Genomic DNA, 13,849 nt, shown 5'->3' with positions numbered 1-13,849 from the left:
TATTGATTTTTTACAGAGAGGAAGAGAGAGGGATAGAGAGCTAGAAACATCGATGAGAGAGAATCATCGATTAGCTGTCTCTTGCATACCCCCCACTGGGGATGTGCCTGCAACCAAGGTACATGCCCTTGACCGGAATCAAACCTGGGACCTTTCAGTCCGCAGGCTGACGCTCAATCCACTGACCAAACCAGTTTTGGCGGAAAAGGCCATTTTTAATTGCTGGGAAAGAAGCTAATTTGTGGCATCTAATAAAGCCATGGGTGTGGGGACAAAGAGGGGAAGTAGTGTTGAACAAGGAGTTTTAGGAAGAGAGGGGCTACAGCAGCCTCGAGGCCCGAGGGAAGCAGGTAAGAGGGGAAACACAGTTCTAAGACGTAGGATGTGGCCCGTGGGGATGGAGCGTGTCCTCGGTTACTTTGGCTGTTGGCTGTCCTGTGTAAGCACGCCAGGCTCTGACACTGAGCCACACGCATCTCAAGTTCAATAGGTTGGGCGTTATGTGTCCAGTGTAATTAGCGGTGGATTAATTTGTGCTCAGACACAGGTTTCTCTTTGACCTTGTGACCTTTCCTTGTGTGGATGCAGAATCTCATTGACAAAAACTAGCTTAGCACCAGCCCTGCCCTTTCTGAAGCTGAATGATGATCTGTCATGTGACCCCCATGAATGTCCTCCCCTTCACCTTCCACCCCAGCCCCTACCCTGTCTGAACACGAGATAGGAGCTGGCACCGACGCAGAAGCCCCAGATCAGTGATTAGCAACGACATCAAATACTCAGTAACACCTCTTCACTGTCTGGAAATTGGTACTATAACCTACCCACCTCCATGATTTTAAAAGTTCAATATCACCTTTAGCTGGTTTGGCTCAGTGGATAGAGCATCAGCCTGCAGACTGAAGAGTCCCAGGTTCAATTCTGGTCAAAGGCACACGCCCCGGTTGCAGGCCCCAGAAGGGGGCGTGTGCAGAAGGCAGCTAATCATTGATGTTTCTATCACTCTCTCCTTTCTTCCTCTCTCTGAAATCAGCAAAAATATATATTTTTTTAAAAGACTAGAATTTTTAAAAAAAATCAATATCATATTATAACTATCCTATCTAATAAAGACAGAATATGCAAATTGACCATAACTCCACAACAAAGATGGTGGCTCCCATAGCCAATAAGGAGGGAATATACAAATTGACGCTCTGGCCATAACAAAGGCGGTGCTGGCAGCCAGGGGAAGGAAGGCCTATTCTTACACAAATCTTCCTGCATCGTGCCTCTAGTAATACGTGTAAAGATAAACAAAATATTTTTATAATAAACTGTTTTTCAATATTTAAATGCTCAGGCAAGACGGTAGTAGAGGAAGCAGTGAAAGGCTTGTCCATGTTCATAGAATCGCCATGTATGCAATGCTTATGGGCACGTGTGTTGGATCCGTGGCTGCACAGTCAGGACAGGTTGGGCTTTGCTGCAATAACAAACACCCCACACACCTCACTGCTCTGCAGTGTATCTCTCACCCACGCCATGTTCAGTGTGGTGGGCAGGGGCTCTGCTCTTCATGCAGAGGTGCCACCAAGACATGCACAGTCACCATCGCTGGGACCTGGAACCAGAGGCGTGGGAGAGTGTTCACTGGCTCCTAAGACTTCTTCTGGGAGCGACACACACCCACTCACATTCATTGGCCAAATAAGCCTGCGGCTGCACCTCACTGCCATGGGTCTGAAGGAATGACCTACTGCCATGTGCATGAAAGGAGCAGACACCCATGGTGACTGGCACAGCCACCGAAATCCCATGGTAGCGCTGCCTTGGCATTGGGGTTGGGGAGGTTGCTGTCATTTTCTGAAATGGTGAACAATAAATTATTTCTCCCATAATTCAGTGTATTTGTAAATAGTTCAAAGATAATGTGTCCTATATAATAAAAGGCTAATATGTAAATTGTCCCTTTGGGAGTTCGACCGACTGGGAATTCGACCACTCGCTATGACATGCGCTGACCACCAGGGGATGGTGTGGGATGAAGGAAGGCCCCAGCAGCCAACTGCCGGCTGCCAGGGAAGTTTGGCCCACTTGAACCCTGATCACTGGCCAGGCCTAGGGACCCTACCTGTGCACAAATTTCACGCACTACACCTCTAGTGTATAAATAAGATAATGTATAAGTTCTAGATTGAGGGCCTAGAACATGGAGTGAATCTTCATGATGTGATCTTATCTGCACATGTTAGAACACCAGCATCCTTCCTCACCCCCTCACTACATGTCACTGTCGTCACTGCAACAAAACACGCTATCCAAAGCGCCCCACAGGGGACGTAGGAGCCCCACAGAGAGCCAGTGGCTGTGGCAGGCCTGGCCGGCAGAATACTCTGTCCGGCTCACTGCTGCTGAAGTAGTGTGCCCAGCCCCCCATGCACACTGGCTGCAAGCCCGGTGCTCTGGGGGAGGCAGAGCACAGCCTCTGTCCAGCCCCCCACCCCGCCCTGTTCAACAGCCCTCCACCACCCCACCACCCCATTTGTCGCAAGCCCCTGGAATCCCCAGTGCTCAAAACCAAGGCTCCGGAGAACCCAGCTCCATCATCCAGTAGGCCTGCAAAACCGCCCGCGCTCTGAGGCGTGGGTGAGGGGCAGCCTGCCTCTGAGTGTCCGAACCTGGGAAATGGTGAGAAAGTGCCCTACGAGGTGGTTGAAAGCGACTTCCAACCCCAGGGCAAAGGCCACGGCCCGCACCTGAGGGGCCCGGGCCTCGGCCTTGATGTCCGATTTCTGTAAAGGAAGCGGCCTCCTTTGAGAAATAGAAATATGTCAGTGAGACCCTGCTCTTTAAACGTGTTAGCAGTGGCTCAGTGGTTTTGTTTCTATTTCTGTGGGAAATGCCCGCACAGAGAGAACTGTTACTGGTATATTTGAGCGTGATCTGTGGTTGGACAGGGGCCACAGCATTGATGTGGGTCAGTAAGTGAAGGTTTGGGGCTATTTTTTTTTTTTTTTTACGAGATATCTTTCACTTGTTTGGGAACACTCAGTGATTGGGGAAGGAGAGAGGAGAGAGAGAGGGAGAGAGAGAGAGAAATGAAACACACAGTGAGTACCATTTAAATTCTTGATAAAAGGACAGGTGTGTGCGGGTTCGTGCTGTGCCACAGGCAGCCCATGCCAGCTCTCTCCTCACCTGGCACCCGAGCTCTGCCGCCGAGGCCAAGCTGAGTCACACGCACTCTTCCAGCAGACACCCTGCCCCAGGCCTCTGTGCCCTCTCCCACGTCTCCATCCAGCTCCTCCCGGAGGCCACAGCCACAGAGCCGGGCTCACAGGGGTGGGCAGTCACAGGGGTGGGCAGTCACAGGGGTGGGCAGTCACAGGGGTGGGCAGTCACAGAGCTGGTGCTCAGAGTCCGGGGAGAGAGCACGTGGCTGACCCCCGCCCCTTGCTCCGCTCATTACCCCCCCGCCCCCCATCCTCACGTGCCACAACTTGCAAGGCCTTAGAATCAGCAGAATCCCCAGGAACTTAGGAACTGGGGAGAAGCCTGGAGACAGAGAGGAAGTACCTGCCACGCAACCACACTGAGGATTCCAAACAGAAATTCAGTTGACTTATAAAAAAAAAAAAAAAAAAAAAAAAAAAAAAAAAAAGGCATTTTGTGCCCATCGACGGTATACACGGAGCATCTGTCTCACTTGTGTGATCCACACGTATCTGTGGAATGAGGACTGAATGAATAAATGACAAACGGCGGGCACTTCTCCGCATCCCCGATTGCATCCTGCCCCGATTCAACCCTCACACACGTGGTCTCCCTGACCAGTGGTTTGGGCAGGAATCAGCCTCCTCGGCGTTCAATCCTGCCCACGCAGCCTGTGCCCACGTGCCCGGTGCCCTGGCATTCGATTGAATTCCTATAAACGCATGGACTTTCCCCCCAGGCTCCAAGGCCAGCAAGCACCCTCTCCTCTGCCCTCACCTCCCTTCTCTCCCACCTCCTCAGAGATCATCCATGTCCTGAGCCAGGCGCAGGCGCAGATGCAGACGGAAGGAGGGGGGGCCGTTAACCTGAGGCTACAACATGGCCTGGCAAGCGAACCTGCCAGGATCTGAGCCGGGTCTGCACTGGGCGGGGGAACTCTGCCCTGTTCAGCGGCTGTGACCTTGTTGTGGGCTGGGGTTTGGGGCAGTGAGGTCAGGCTCATTCCAGGGGCTAAGCCCCGGTGAGGACCTCGAGGGCAGGGCCACTGCGTTGCTTCCCAGAAGCCCCTGGAAATTGATGGGGCCCCCAGAGTTGGTGCTTTGACTCTTGGATGCTATTCAAGGTCCTCAAGGCTTAAGCGCCCAGAGGGATCCAGACCACCAGACCCCTGTCCACCCCCTGCCCCTGGCCGCCTCTGCAGCCGGCTCCCTGGCTGCTGTGGTCACATGCCAGTGTTTTATTCTGGTCCCTGGAGTCAGACTCACGGGTTCCGGCTGAGCACTTGGCCTCTGTAGATACGGATTGTGTCTCTTGGTGAGTGTGTGTGCAGGCTGTCCTCCCGTGTCTGTCCTTCCTCTGGCCAGAAGGTCAGCACTTGTCGCTGCGGGCTGGCCGCCGAGCCGCCTCCCTCGCTGGAGGCCCCCTGCCTCCCGGGCCACCGTGTGAGCTCAGCGCTGCCACTGAGGCTTCCGTTGTCCTGACCCGCCATCTCCTCTGGTTCTGTGTCCCCGCTCCTGGCACCGAGCACCCCGTGGGACCACGGTCTGCTGAGCGGCCCACTTTCCCCACTGGACGAGGCTCTCCCCTCCGTTCCCCCAGCCCAGCATGGTCCCTGCTGCTGGGAGGCGGCCCAAGGAGAGCAGTCCCCGGCCTGTCTCCCCCTGCCCGCCACGCCTCCCCTCACCCCCCGCTTCTTCCCCCCTTGGGCTCCGAACACCCAGTCCCTCTGTCCACCTTCCCACCATGCCTCCCCGGAAGCCCCTTCCTCACTTTCCCGAGGGATGAGAACTCGGGGCGGAGACGGTGGTATAACAGAGTCTTTTATTCAACCAGATGAGAGGGCAAGCGGCTGTCCCCGGCCCCCCATGCCTCCCAGGGCTGGAGGTGACTGTGCCCCGGGCCCAGACCTCCTTCTCGTTGCCAAGGGACCTCCGGCTGTCTCAGGGCCGGGGATAGACCAGAGGGGAGCCGTGGCTGGGCTTAGGTGACAGCTTGGATTTGGGGATGGAGGGGAGGGTGTAGGGGGGGTCAGCGTGGAGGTTGGAAGGAGCCAGGTTGGGATGTAAGTGAGAGGAGAGTTAAGTACAACCCAGCCTCTGCAGGCCCCAGCGAGCGGACGCCACGCTTCTCCCTGTTCCCAAGGTGACACCCCTCCGTGGGGAGCCCCCCTTGCCCCCCCCCCAAAAAAAAACCTCCCAGCCCCTCCGCCGCTCCCACCCACCGCTCAGACACAAACCAGAAGCAAACGCTACACAACTATGTGAGATTCAGTCCCGACCCTGCCCTGCAGCCTGGGCCCAGGGGGGTGGGGGTGGGCCTGGGGTTTCGCGGGGCTTAGCCCTGGAAGCCCAGCTCCTTGTACTTGGCAGCGATGTCGTTCCGGAACAGCTCCAGGGCCTTTTTCATGGCCTCCTGGGCGTCGGCCCCGAAGTCGCCACCGAGCTTGCTCTGCAGCTCCTGGATGATGCATTCGGAAATGAACTGCAGGGAGAGGGCGAGAGGGCGGGTCACCGGAGGACGGGAGTCAGACCCAGCCTTCTCCTTCAGGGCCACCTGCCCAGCACCCACTGTACACGGGCGCCTCTGAGTGGTCTCCACAGACTGACTCCTCTGCTTCCCGGGACCCGCGGCAGGGGTGATGGGGAAACTGAGGCACGCCTTGGTCCAGAAGACTTGTAGCCAGGTAGGCCGGCTTGCCCACTACCCTCCGCTGGTGCTCAGGACGAGGACCAACCTCAGCGCTGCGAGAGCTGGGGGGGTGGGGTGGGGGTGGCCACTGCAGGGTGGGGGAGGGAGAGGGGGGAGTGCTCAAGGTCTGTGACTTCACCCAACACTTTGCAACCAGAAAGTCCAGGAAAAAACAATCCCCCTTTGCTGTGTCTAATGTTTGCATTAATGGCTTAGTGTGGTCATCTCTTTAATAGCCTACGAGGGGGTAGACAGGGGTGTGAAGGGGGGGCAGGGCACAGAGCATCCCATTTCCTGTGCCAAACACAGCACAGCAGCTCCAACAGACAGGGGGGAGGGGGTGGGGAGGGAGAGAAGGAGAGAGAGAGGCGGGCAGGGACCAGGCCTGCGGCTCAGCCCGGGAAAGTCCCGTCTCCCGTTGGCCTCACCGTCCCCACCAGGAACATGGAGGCAAGGAAAGCGAAGCACAGGCTGCCACCGGCTGGAGGGTCTCACGGATGGAAACGCTCCGGCACCTTTCACCGGCTAATCACCATCTGATGCCAGGCGGGTCGTGTACAGAGTCCCGGACAGGGACGTGGCCAGACCGAGGTCTGGGCTGGAGTGTGCACCCAGGGGGCTGCGGACGACCCACGGCTGGAGCCGGGGACGGAGCTGGGGATGGAGCCGAGGCCGGGTTTCCTCAGGGCAAACGGGGGTGCAAGTGACCGAAGAGCAAACGTCCACACCCAGGAAACACCTGTCTCCGAGCCTTGATGTGGAGACATGTGTCATGTTTATCTTTAATGTGATAAATGCAACGAAATGAAGTGTGAGAGCATGCCGGGCCTTGAACGTGGGAGACCCAGATCTCAGGCTCAGCTCTGCCCGGACTCACCGCCATGTGTGATGTCACGGTACAGTGGGGGCTTCGGGGACGCCCTCAGACTCCCCATTTCAGCCTATCCGAGTCTGCGGCAGAGCCGCTAACATCTGGGGAGCTGTGGGATGGGGCAGCTGGGCCGGTGAGGAAAGACAGTGGCCCCAGCACCCAGCACCCACTGCGGCCCCTCACCCACAGGTGAGAAGGAGCGAGTTCAGCGAGGGGAAGAGCATCCACGGGGCTCAGTCTTCACTGTTTATGGTAAATGACGCTTGTTGGCACAGACCCGGGTTCTCGTCTGCTAGCTGGTGGTGCCAACCTGGCTACATGGGTCTCTCTCTCAGTCTCAGTGTCCTCATCCCTGGAGAGGTCATGGGTAAGGTGACCAGACGTCCCGCTTTTGGCGAGACAGTCCCGATCTCTAACAATTTGTCCCGAGTCCCACAGTGTTTTGAAAAAGTCCCGATTTTTGGAAAGAAAATTGGGACTTTTTTAAAACGCCGTGGGACAAACTGTTAAAAATCGGGACTGTCCCGCCAAAAGCAGGATGTCTGGTCACCTTAGGCATGGGCCATTCTGTTGTACGGAGAGTCCGGCACAGGCCGCCGGGGCCTGGCAATGGGACAGAGCCGGTCTGCCCTTGAGGAGGGCAGTTCCAGCCGGAAGACAGCTGGGTACAGAAATAAACTGCCACACAGCCGGGCAGGTGACATGGCAGGAAGAGGACCAAGCGCCTGTGCTGGGGGCAGGCAGGGCTGGCGGAGGGAGCAGCTGACGGCTTGGCACGGAGGCGGTGGCTTCGGAGCTGAGCCTTGGATTACGGACAGGATTTGGCAGGAGGAAAGGGGGAGGGCGGGGAGCACAGTGTGAGCTCATCTCAAAGGCCGTGGTGCTCACGCCGCACGTCCACGCACGTCTGCAAGGCTCAGAGGGCAAGGCAGGACAGTTTGAGTGTGATTGGGGGGTGGGACGCCCGTAGGGGTTCAGGGACAGGAGGTGCCAGTTGCTGGCGGTGCTGGTTGTTGATGGGGGATATTGGGTCGCAGGGGTTCAGAGCGTGGGCTCCAGAGGACCCCAGATCAAGCTACACCCCCTGGCTCAAGAGCTCTTCAACCTTGGGCAATCTGCTTAACCTCTCTGAGCCCTCCGTTTTCAAATCTGTAAAATGGGGATAAAATTTTTTTAAAAGGTGCCTGCCTGCTCAGTGTCCCTTTTCTCCTCCTGCCCTGGTCACAGAACGCTAATTGCACGTGGAGCGGCAACAGACTACATTCGCCAGTTTTCCCAGCAGACGGGTGTGGTCTTATAACTAACACCCGACCAACAAAGTGCACACAGCACTGGTGGATGAGGTTTCTGGACCCCTTAAACGCCTTAAAAGAGAGCCCCTCTCCTCCTCCTGCTCCCTGTCTGCAATCTGGCTAGATGGCCGGAGCTCTAGCATCCATCTGGGGCTACGAGTCAACGTCGGAGGGCAGAACGGGAAGAGCCTCTGTCCTGGGGCTTCCATACCAGCTCTGACTCCCTCCTTCGGAACTTCGGAACTTCCTTTGTGGGAGAGGAAAAGAAAACGCGGAATGCAACGCCTAACCTTTGGGTGTGGATGTGAGAATTTCGTGCGATCATGCCAGTGACCCAGGCAAATCCTATCACCATTATCCTTACCCTCAGGGCGCACCAGCCTCCCCCCAGGAGCTGCACCAGCCATTCTACCCTGGGTCTCCAGCTCCCTAGTGCTCCCTGTCACCACATCCCCTCCTCCCCCAGGACGCCTGAGGCTCTGTCTCTTCTGTAAATAGGCTGGAACCAATAGAGCCAGCCTGCGGGGGGGGGGGGGGGGGGGGGGAAGGGGGGGGCACCCCCATCCTCACCCCAGAACGGAGCCCCAGCTGCTGAGCTGCGGCCACACCAGTCCTGCAGGTCACACACCCAGCGGCTCCGGGTCAGGAGCCGGGGTTCTGCAGGAACACAGACCTCGTCTGAATCCTGCCTCTGCCACTTGCAACCTCTGTGACCGCGCACCAGCTACTTCCCCTCTCTGTGCCTCAGTCTCCTCATCTGTCGAGTGGGTGTGGTAACAGTACCTACCTGTGCAGAGAACACAAGTGGGTGACAGCCCACTTGGCAGGTGAGGAGACCGGAGCACAGAGCAGGGACATGGGCCGCCCAGCAAGTTAGTGGCTGAGCTGAGACGCGAACCCAAACCTCATCCTTCTGAGTCCTCTCCCTCCTCCCCCGCTCCCCCCGGGCCCGCTCCCACCTCCAGGTACTTGACGGGGATCTTGTGCTTGGTGGCGTGGGACTGGGCCAGCGGCTTTAGCTCCGCCTCGTGCTGCCCCTTCTTCTTGAGGATGCCGCCCAGGGCCGTGAGCACGGTGGCGCCGTGCTTCTTCAGGTCCTCGGAGGCCTTCATCTCGTCCTCCGACTTCAGGTTCTTGAACTTTTCGAACTTCTCCAGGGTCTCGGGGTGCCCCTTGAAGAGACTGCGGGAACGAGGAGGGCTGGCGTCAGGCGCAGGAGCAGGCAGTGGGGTCTGCAGGTGGCCAGGCTTGAGTTCAAACTCGACACTTCTCCCACCCCTCCCTGCTGCGGGCTCATCCTTGCGCTGCTTAAATACTTCTAGCAATGGGAGGCTCACTACCCATGAGCCACCCAGAGCAGATCACAGATCTCAGGCTCAGCAAGCTCTTAGTTTGAGCCCAAACTCAGACCCCCTGCACCTCCTATGCCCCTTATAATGCAGATGGCGACGGGCCCTGGGGGAGCCCCCCCGCCAAAGACCAGGTCCTCGCTCCTGCCAGGGACCCCACGAGCTGGCCACAGAGGCATCCTGCCTGGGCCCTGAGCAGGCGCCTCCGGCCTCGGCTCGGCCTTTCCTGCTGCGAAAAGGCTGGTGCTGGCCCTGGCGGGGGTGGGGCTGAGGTGGGGGGACACGGACATGACTTTGCCCACTTTACTCATGGGCCTAGAGAAGGCAGGGGCCAGCCCAGGGTCACACGGCCGGTCAGTGGAAGGACCCGGACCGGAGCCCAACCTCAGGTGGCTCCATCACTGGTGATGTCTCCCTTGGCGCCCCTGAAACGTGTGGAGGAGAAACCCCGTCTGCCTGCTCCCTGTCCTCCTGCCTCGTGGCTTTGGCTACTCAAATGGTTTCTCCTCCTCTGCAGCTTCCAGACTCTGCAACACCCTTACACCCAACGGCGGGCACATGCCTGTTAGTGTCAGTGTCTCCCCGCACACACCTGTGCTCACACGCATGCACAGGCATGTACGCCCAAGCACGCTGCACACGGCACAGACAGGGTCCCTGCCCTCCCCGGGAGCATCCCTCCGGCTCGCCCAGGAAGCTCGGGGCTGTCCACAGCCTGGCTCAATGCCATTGCCTCATCCCGGGGCCCCAGCTCAATGCCACCACCTCACCCCGGGGCCCAGGCCAAGCCTCGAGTGCCACTGACAGCTCCTCTCCAGCACCTTCCGCCTGAGGGTCCACACTCCTGGCTGTCATTATCTGGTGACAATGACCCGGGAACTCTTGCTGACAGCAGTGAGACCTGGCACCCCGGGGTGGGGTGGGGGTGGGGCTCCGTGGGGACTCGGGGAGGAGACTGTCTGGGGCAGGATGGGGCCAAGGACCTGGAACCCAAAGGGATCTCAGGCGTTTTGCGAGTCCCCAGGCTCTGGGAGGAGGAACACGGGGCTGGCCCCAGCTGTCTCCAATGTGCTGTGTGACATCAGAGAAGCCACTCAGCCTCTCTGGGTCTTGCTCACCCATCGGATTACTCAGCCTCCGGATTCCAAGGCCGGGCCCTGCCTCAGTGGCTGCTGAGCACAGCCGCTGCTCTGAGCCCGGGTCTGTCTCACAGGCTGCCCGGGCGTTTGTCCGAGTACCCACAGCCCTCAGTGCCTGCAGCTGAATCCCCGCACAGCCAAGAGGCCAGACCCGGACTTGCCTGATGGGAACAACCACCAAAATGGTGGCAGCATTTTCCCTCGCATTTCAGCAGCGCCCCTGGCCTCATGGTTTTTCTCTAGTCCAGCTCTGCCTTGGCTCACCCCCATGGTTCTGTCTCCCTCCTGCCTGGTTAGCACAGTCTGCAGGCAGGTCCGGGAGAAAGGAGGCCGGTGCCCGTGTCCGCCGAACGGACGCCAAGCAGACACCCACACGGAGACTGAGGATGGACGGGTGGGCCTGCAGGACTCCTCTCTCTCCGGCACCACAGAACCAGAGCGGGGAGGGCCGGACCGCGGGCCAATGCCGCACAGCAGTGAGAGCAGGTGTGCTGAGTCCACGCTGCCTGGAATCGAATGCCAGCTGTGTGACTTTGGGCAAGTTACTCAACCTCTCTGATAAACCCGATGGTCATCGGCATGGCAACCTCATAAAGATGTGGCGAGTTAATGTCTGGAAAAACACTTAACACAGGGCCTGGCCATCAGTGTGAACTGGTCAAATGTTCACTGTCCTCCTCCTCGTGTCTACCGCCATCATCACCTCCGTCGCATCACCACCTTCATCTCCATCACCACCCCATCACCCTGCAGCAGTGTCACTGTTAGGGCCAGGGGTGTGGGCTCAGGCCGGTCCTCTCTGCATTACGAGAATTTTATTGGCCACCGGCAGTGATTTTCGATTTTTCCATGACCTCGAGATTCTTTGTGCAAGGGAAAGAAATACAGAAAGCAGGAGCACTTTGGGCAAGAGAAGGCAAGGAAGGCAGGGGCCCAGGCCCACTCAGCAGCCCCCTCGCTCCCCAACCCTCACTTCTGGAACCAGTTGCTCCAATGGCCCCCGGCTTCCATGCTCTAGAACTTCACGATCACACGAGCCCTCAGCACGGTAGTTACTGCCCTCGTTGGTAACCAGCGGCGTGAGAGACGTGACCTTCCAGGGTCATCATCTGGGGCAGGACCAAGAGGCCAGGTCATACGGGGGCACCGACAGGCCTGGGAGAGCCAGCATCCTCTCCCTCCCCTCCCCCACCTGACACTGAGCAGGCAGAACCCGTTGGCATGGCCTCTGCGTGTCCCGCAGCCCAGGCTTTCTGGATTCTTAAGGAGCCACGAGCCCCAGGCATCACGTCTTGTCCCTGGCGCCTGGCCCGGGGCCGGACTCTCCGAGCCACCAGGGGAAGGGAGAGAAAGTTTCCCCCAATGACACAATGCCCCGAGTCTCCTTCAACGTCCAGGCCTTGCCTCGGGCTGGCGGCCCCCAGACCACCCTGGAGACTCCCGCTCTGCAAACGGGTCTCCCACCCCGACTTCCCCGCCCGCTTGCCTGCAGCAGGGAGGACCATGGATTTGGGGAAGGGTCTCAGAGACCATGGCAACCAACCCCTGCACGCAACCAATAGGAAACTGAGAGGAGCAGTGGTGACCTGTTCAAGGTCACACAGCAAATGGGTGGCTGAGGAGCTGATGTCAACCTGGGGGGTGGGGGAGAGGCTTTTGCCCAATCAAACAGGCCCTGTGGCAGCCCAGCGGCCAGAGGACAGTGACAGGAGGAGAAAGGCAACAGAACTTCATTGACTGTCCTTCCCCGTGTCTCCAGCGCTGCCACCGAGGGCAGGAGCCTCAGATAGCAGAGCGCCCAGGACCGACCCTTCTCCGGAGTGGGGGCTGGAGGTGGGTGAGGCCCCCGGGGCGAGCGCCAGGGCATCCCGGTGGAGAGGAGCACCCGGTCTGGCTCAGAACGAGGGAGAAAGTCATCTGTGGGTTCAAGGGTGAAGGACAACCCACTCACTCATGGCAACCCCACAGCCCCGCCTCCCAGGCGTGGAAACACCGATGGGCGCAGGTGTCTGACCCGAGCTGCCCCCGGCACGAGGGAGGGGCCGAGAGGAGACTCGATCCTCGTGTGGGGAGGAGGGTGATGGGGAATGAGGGCCCATTCACAGGCCACCAGCCACTCCAGTGTCCAGAACTCGGACTCTTTGTCCTTTGGTTTCCTCGGGAACCCCTGGCTGTAGGAGGCAGGGTGTGTGGAGACCACTCCGCTCTGAGCTCTCAGATTCAAGACATGCGTGGAGTCAAAATCCACTCATGGGCCTCCGTCTCCTGTTTTCTAATTATAATACTTAAAGGGCCCTAGGCTGGGCTTCGTCTGTATCGGTTCTGAACTCTGCCACCCACTCTAGGCCAGGAACGGTGCTGGGCCGCTTACAAGCATCTTATATCAGTCTCAGGTCGACTCTATAATGCAGCTATTGGGATGTCCCCCGTGGTGTAGGAGAAGAAATGGAGGCTCAGAGAGGCTGTGTAGCTTCCTGCAGGTCACACAGCCGCTCAGGGTCAAAGCCCGGTCTAGAGGACATGTCTCAGCCCGAGGGCCGGAACTCAGCCTCTCGTCTTTACAGTCTTCAGTGGACTTGTGACAGGGGATGTGGTCCCCTCTCGGGCCCCTTCTGTCCTCATCTGGTACGTGAGGCGGCTGCATGAGGTGCCCCTGTTAGCTGACTGTCTGTAATTCCTCTGGGTGGGCTCAGGCATTCAGTTTCTCCCGACTACAGACATAGGTGTGAGATGGATCCCTGTCCTTTTCTGACTCCAACCCCGGACATCCCAAAGCAAAGGAGAACCGAATGGGGGCTGAGTTAACAAGCTCTTAACACAGCCAACTGGTCGACCCCGGGGCAAAGGTGCCACCTTGCTGTCAAACACCCTGACCTCGGGGAAGCAGGGGAGAGGGGACAAGGGAACTGCTCCCTTTTACCTGATGAGGACGGCTTGCCCGTGGCCCGGGATGTCAGCCTCCACCTTTCCCCAGGCATTCAGCACCAGCTGCCATTCCCCGTCGCTGAGCCCCATGGCGAAGTCTGAAGGAGACAGAAAGAGCAGGTGCAGGCTGACGGGGTGTCCTGGTCCCAGCAGCTGGGATTTGAGGCTGCCTGGCCCCAAGGGGGTTTTATACCTTCCCGATGCCTGACACAGATCACTTGACAGCTTGCTCCCTCCCCACGGCCCCCCCCCCACCCCTCCCCCTCCCCACAGGGGTCTAATCTCCTCCTTTCTCTGGCCCTTACATGGAAGCTATTTCGGGGCAGGTGCCATTGTGGGGAGGTAGGACAACTCAGGCCACGCGGAGGTGGGGGTGGCTGTGTGTGTGGA

The 13,849-nt window shown here is 58.5% G+C and overlaps 1 protein-coding gene across 1 annotated transcript; it reads right to left on the bottom strand.

Moving 5' to 3' along the window:
* Positions 1 to 5,402: 5,402 nt before the first annotated feature.
* Positions 5,403 to 13,632, bottom strand: MB (myoglobin). Its single transcript, XM_036458852.2, has 3 exons — positions 13,455 to 13,632; positions 9,006 to 9,228; positions 5,403 to 5,676 (listed from the first exon to the last, which is right to left on the bottom strand). The coding sequence occupies exons 1-3, from the start codon at positions 13,547 to 13,549 to the stop codon at positions 5,530 to 5,532; spliced, it is 465 nt and encodes a 154-aa protein (XP_036314745.1). The 5' UTR covers positions 13,550 to 13,632; the 3' UTR covers positions 5,403 to 5,529.
* Positions 13,633 to 13,849: the final 217 nt, after the last annotated feature.

Source organism: Pipistrellus kuhlii, unplaced genomic scaffold, assembly GCF_014108245.1.
Source record: "Pipistrellus kuhlii isolate mPipKuh1 unplaced genomic scaffold, mPipKuh1.p scaffold_m20_p_3, whole genome shotgun sequence".
In the NCBI taxonomy this organism is placed as follows: Eukaryota; Metazoa; Chordata; class Mammalia; order Chiroptera; family Vespertilionidae; genus Pipistrellus; species Pipistrellus kuhlii.
The sequence above is the reverse complement of the archived record's forward strand: the minus strand, read 5'-3'. Positions and strand labels throughout refer to the sequence as shown.

What these genes read in the sequence shown, in the direction of transcription:
- MB (XM_036458852.2), bottom strand. Translation starts at nt 13,549, where the DNA reads ATGGGGCTCAGCGACGGGGAATGGCAGCTGGTGCTGAATGCCTGGGGA. An exon ending in GGGCAAGCCGTCCTCATCAG is followed by an intron (nt 9,229 to 13,454) that starts GTAAAAGGGAGC and finishes TCGTTCCCGCAG; the next exon opens with TCTCTTCAAGGGGCACCCCG. An exon ending in TCCCCGTCAAGTACCTGGAG is followed by an intron (nt 5,677 to 9,005) that starts GTGGGAGCGGGC and finishes CTCTCCCTGCAG; the next exon opens with TTCATTTCCGAATGCATCAT.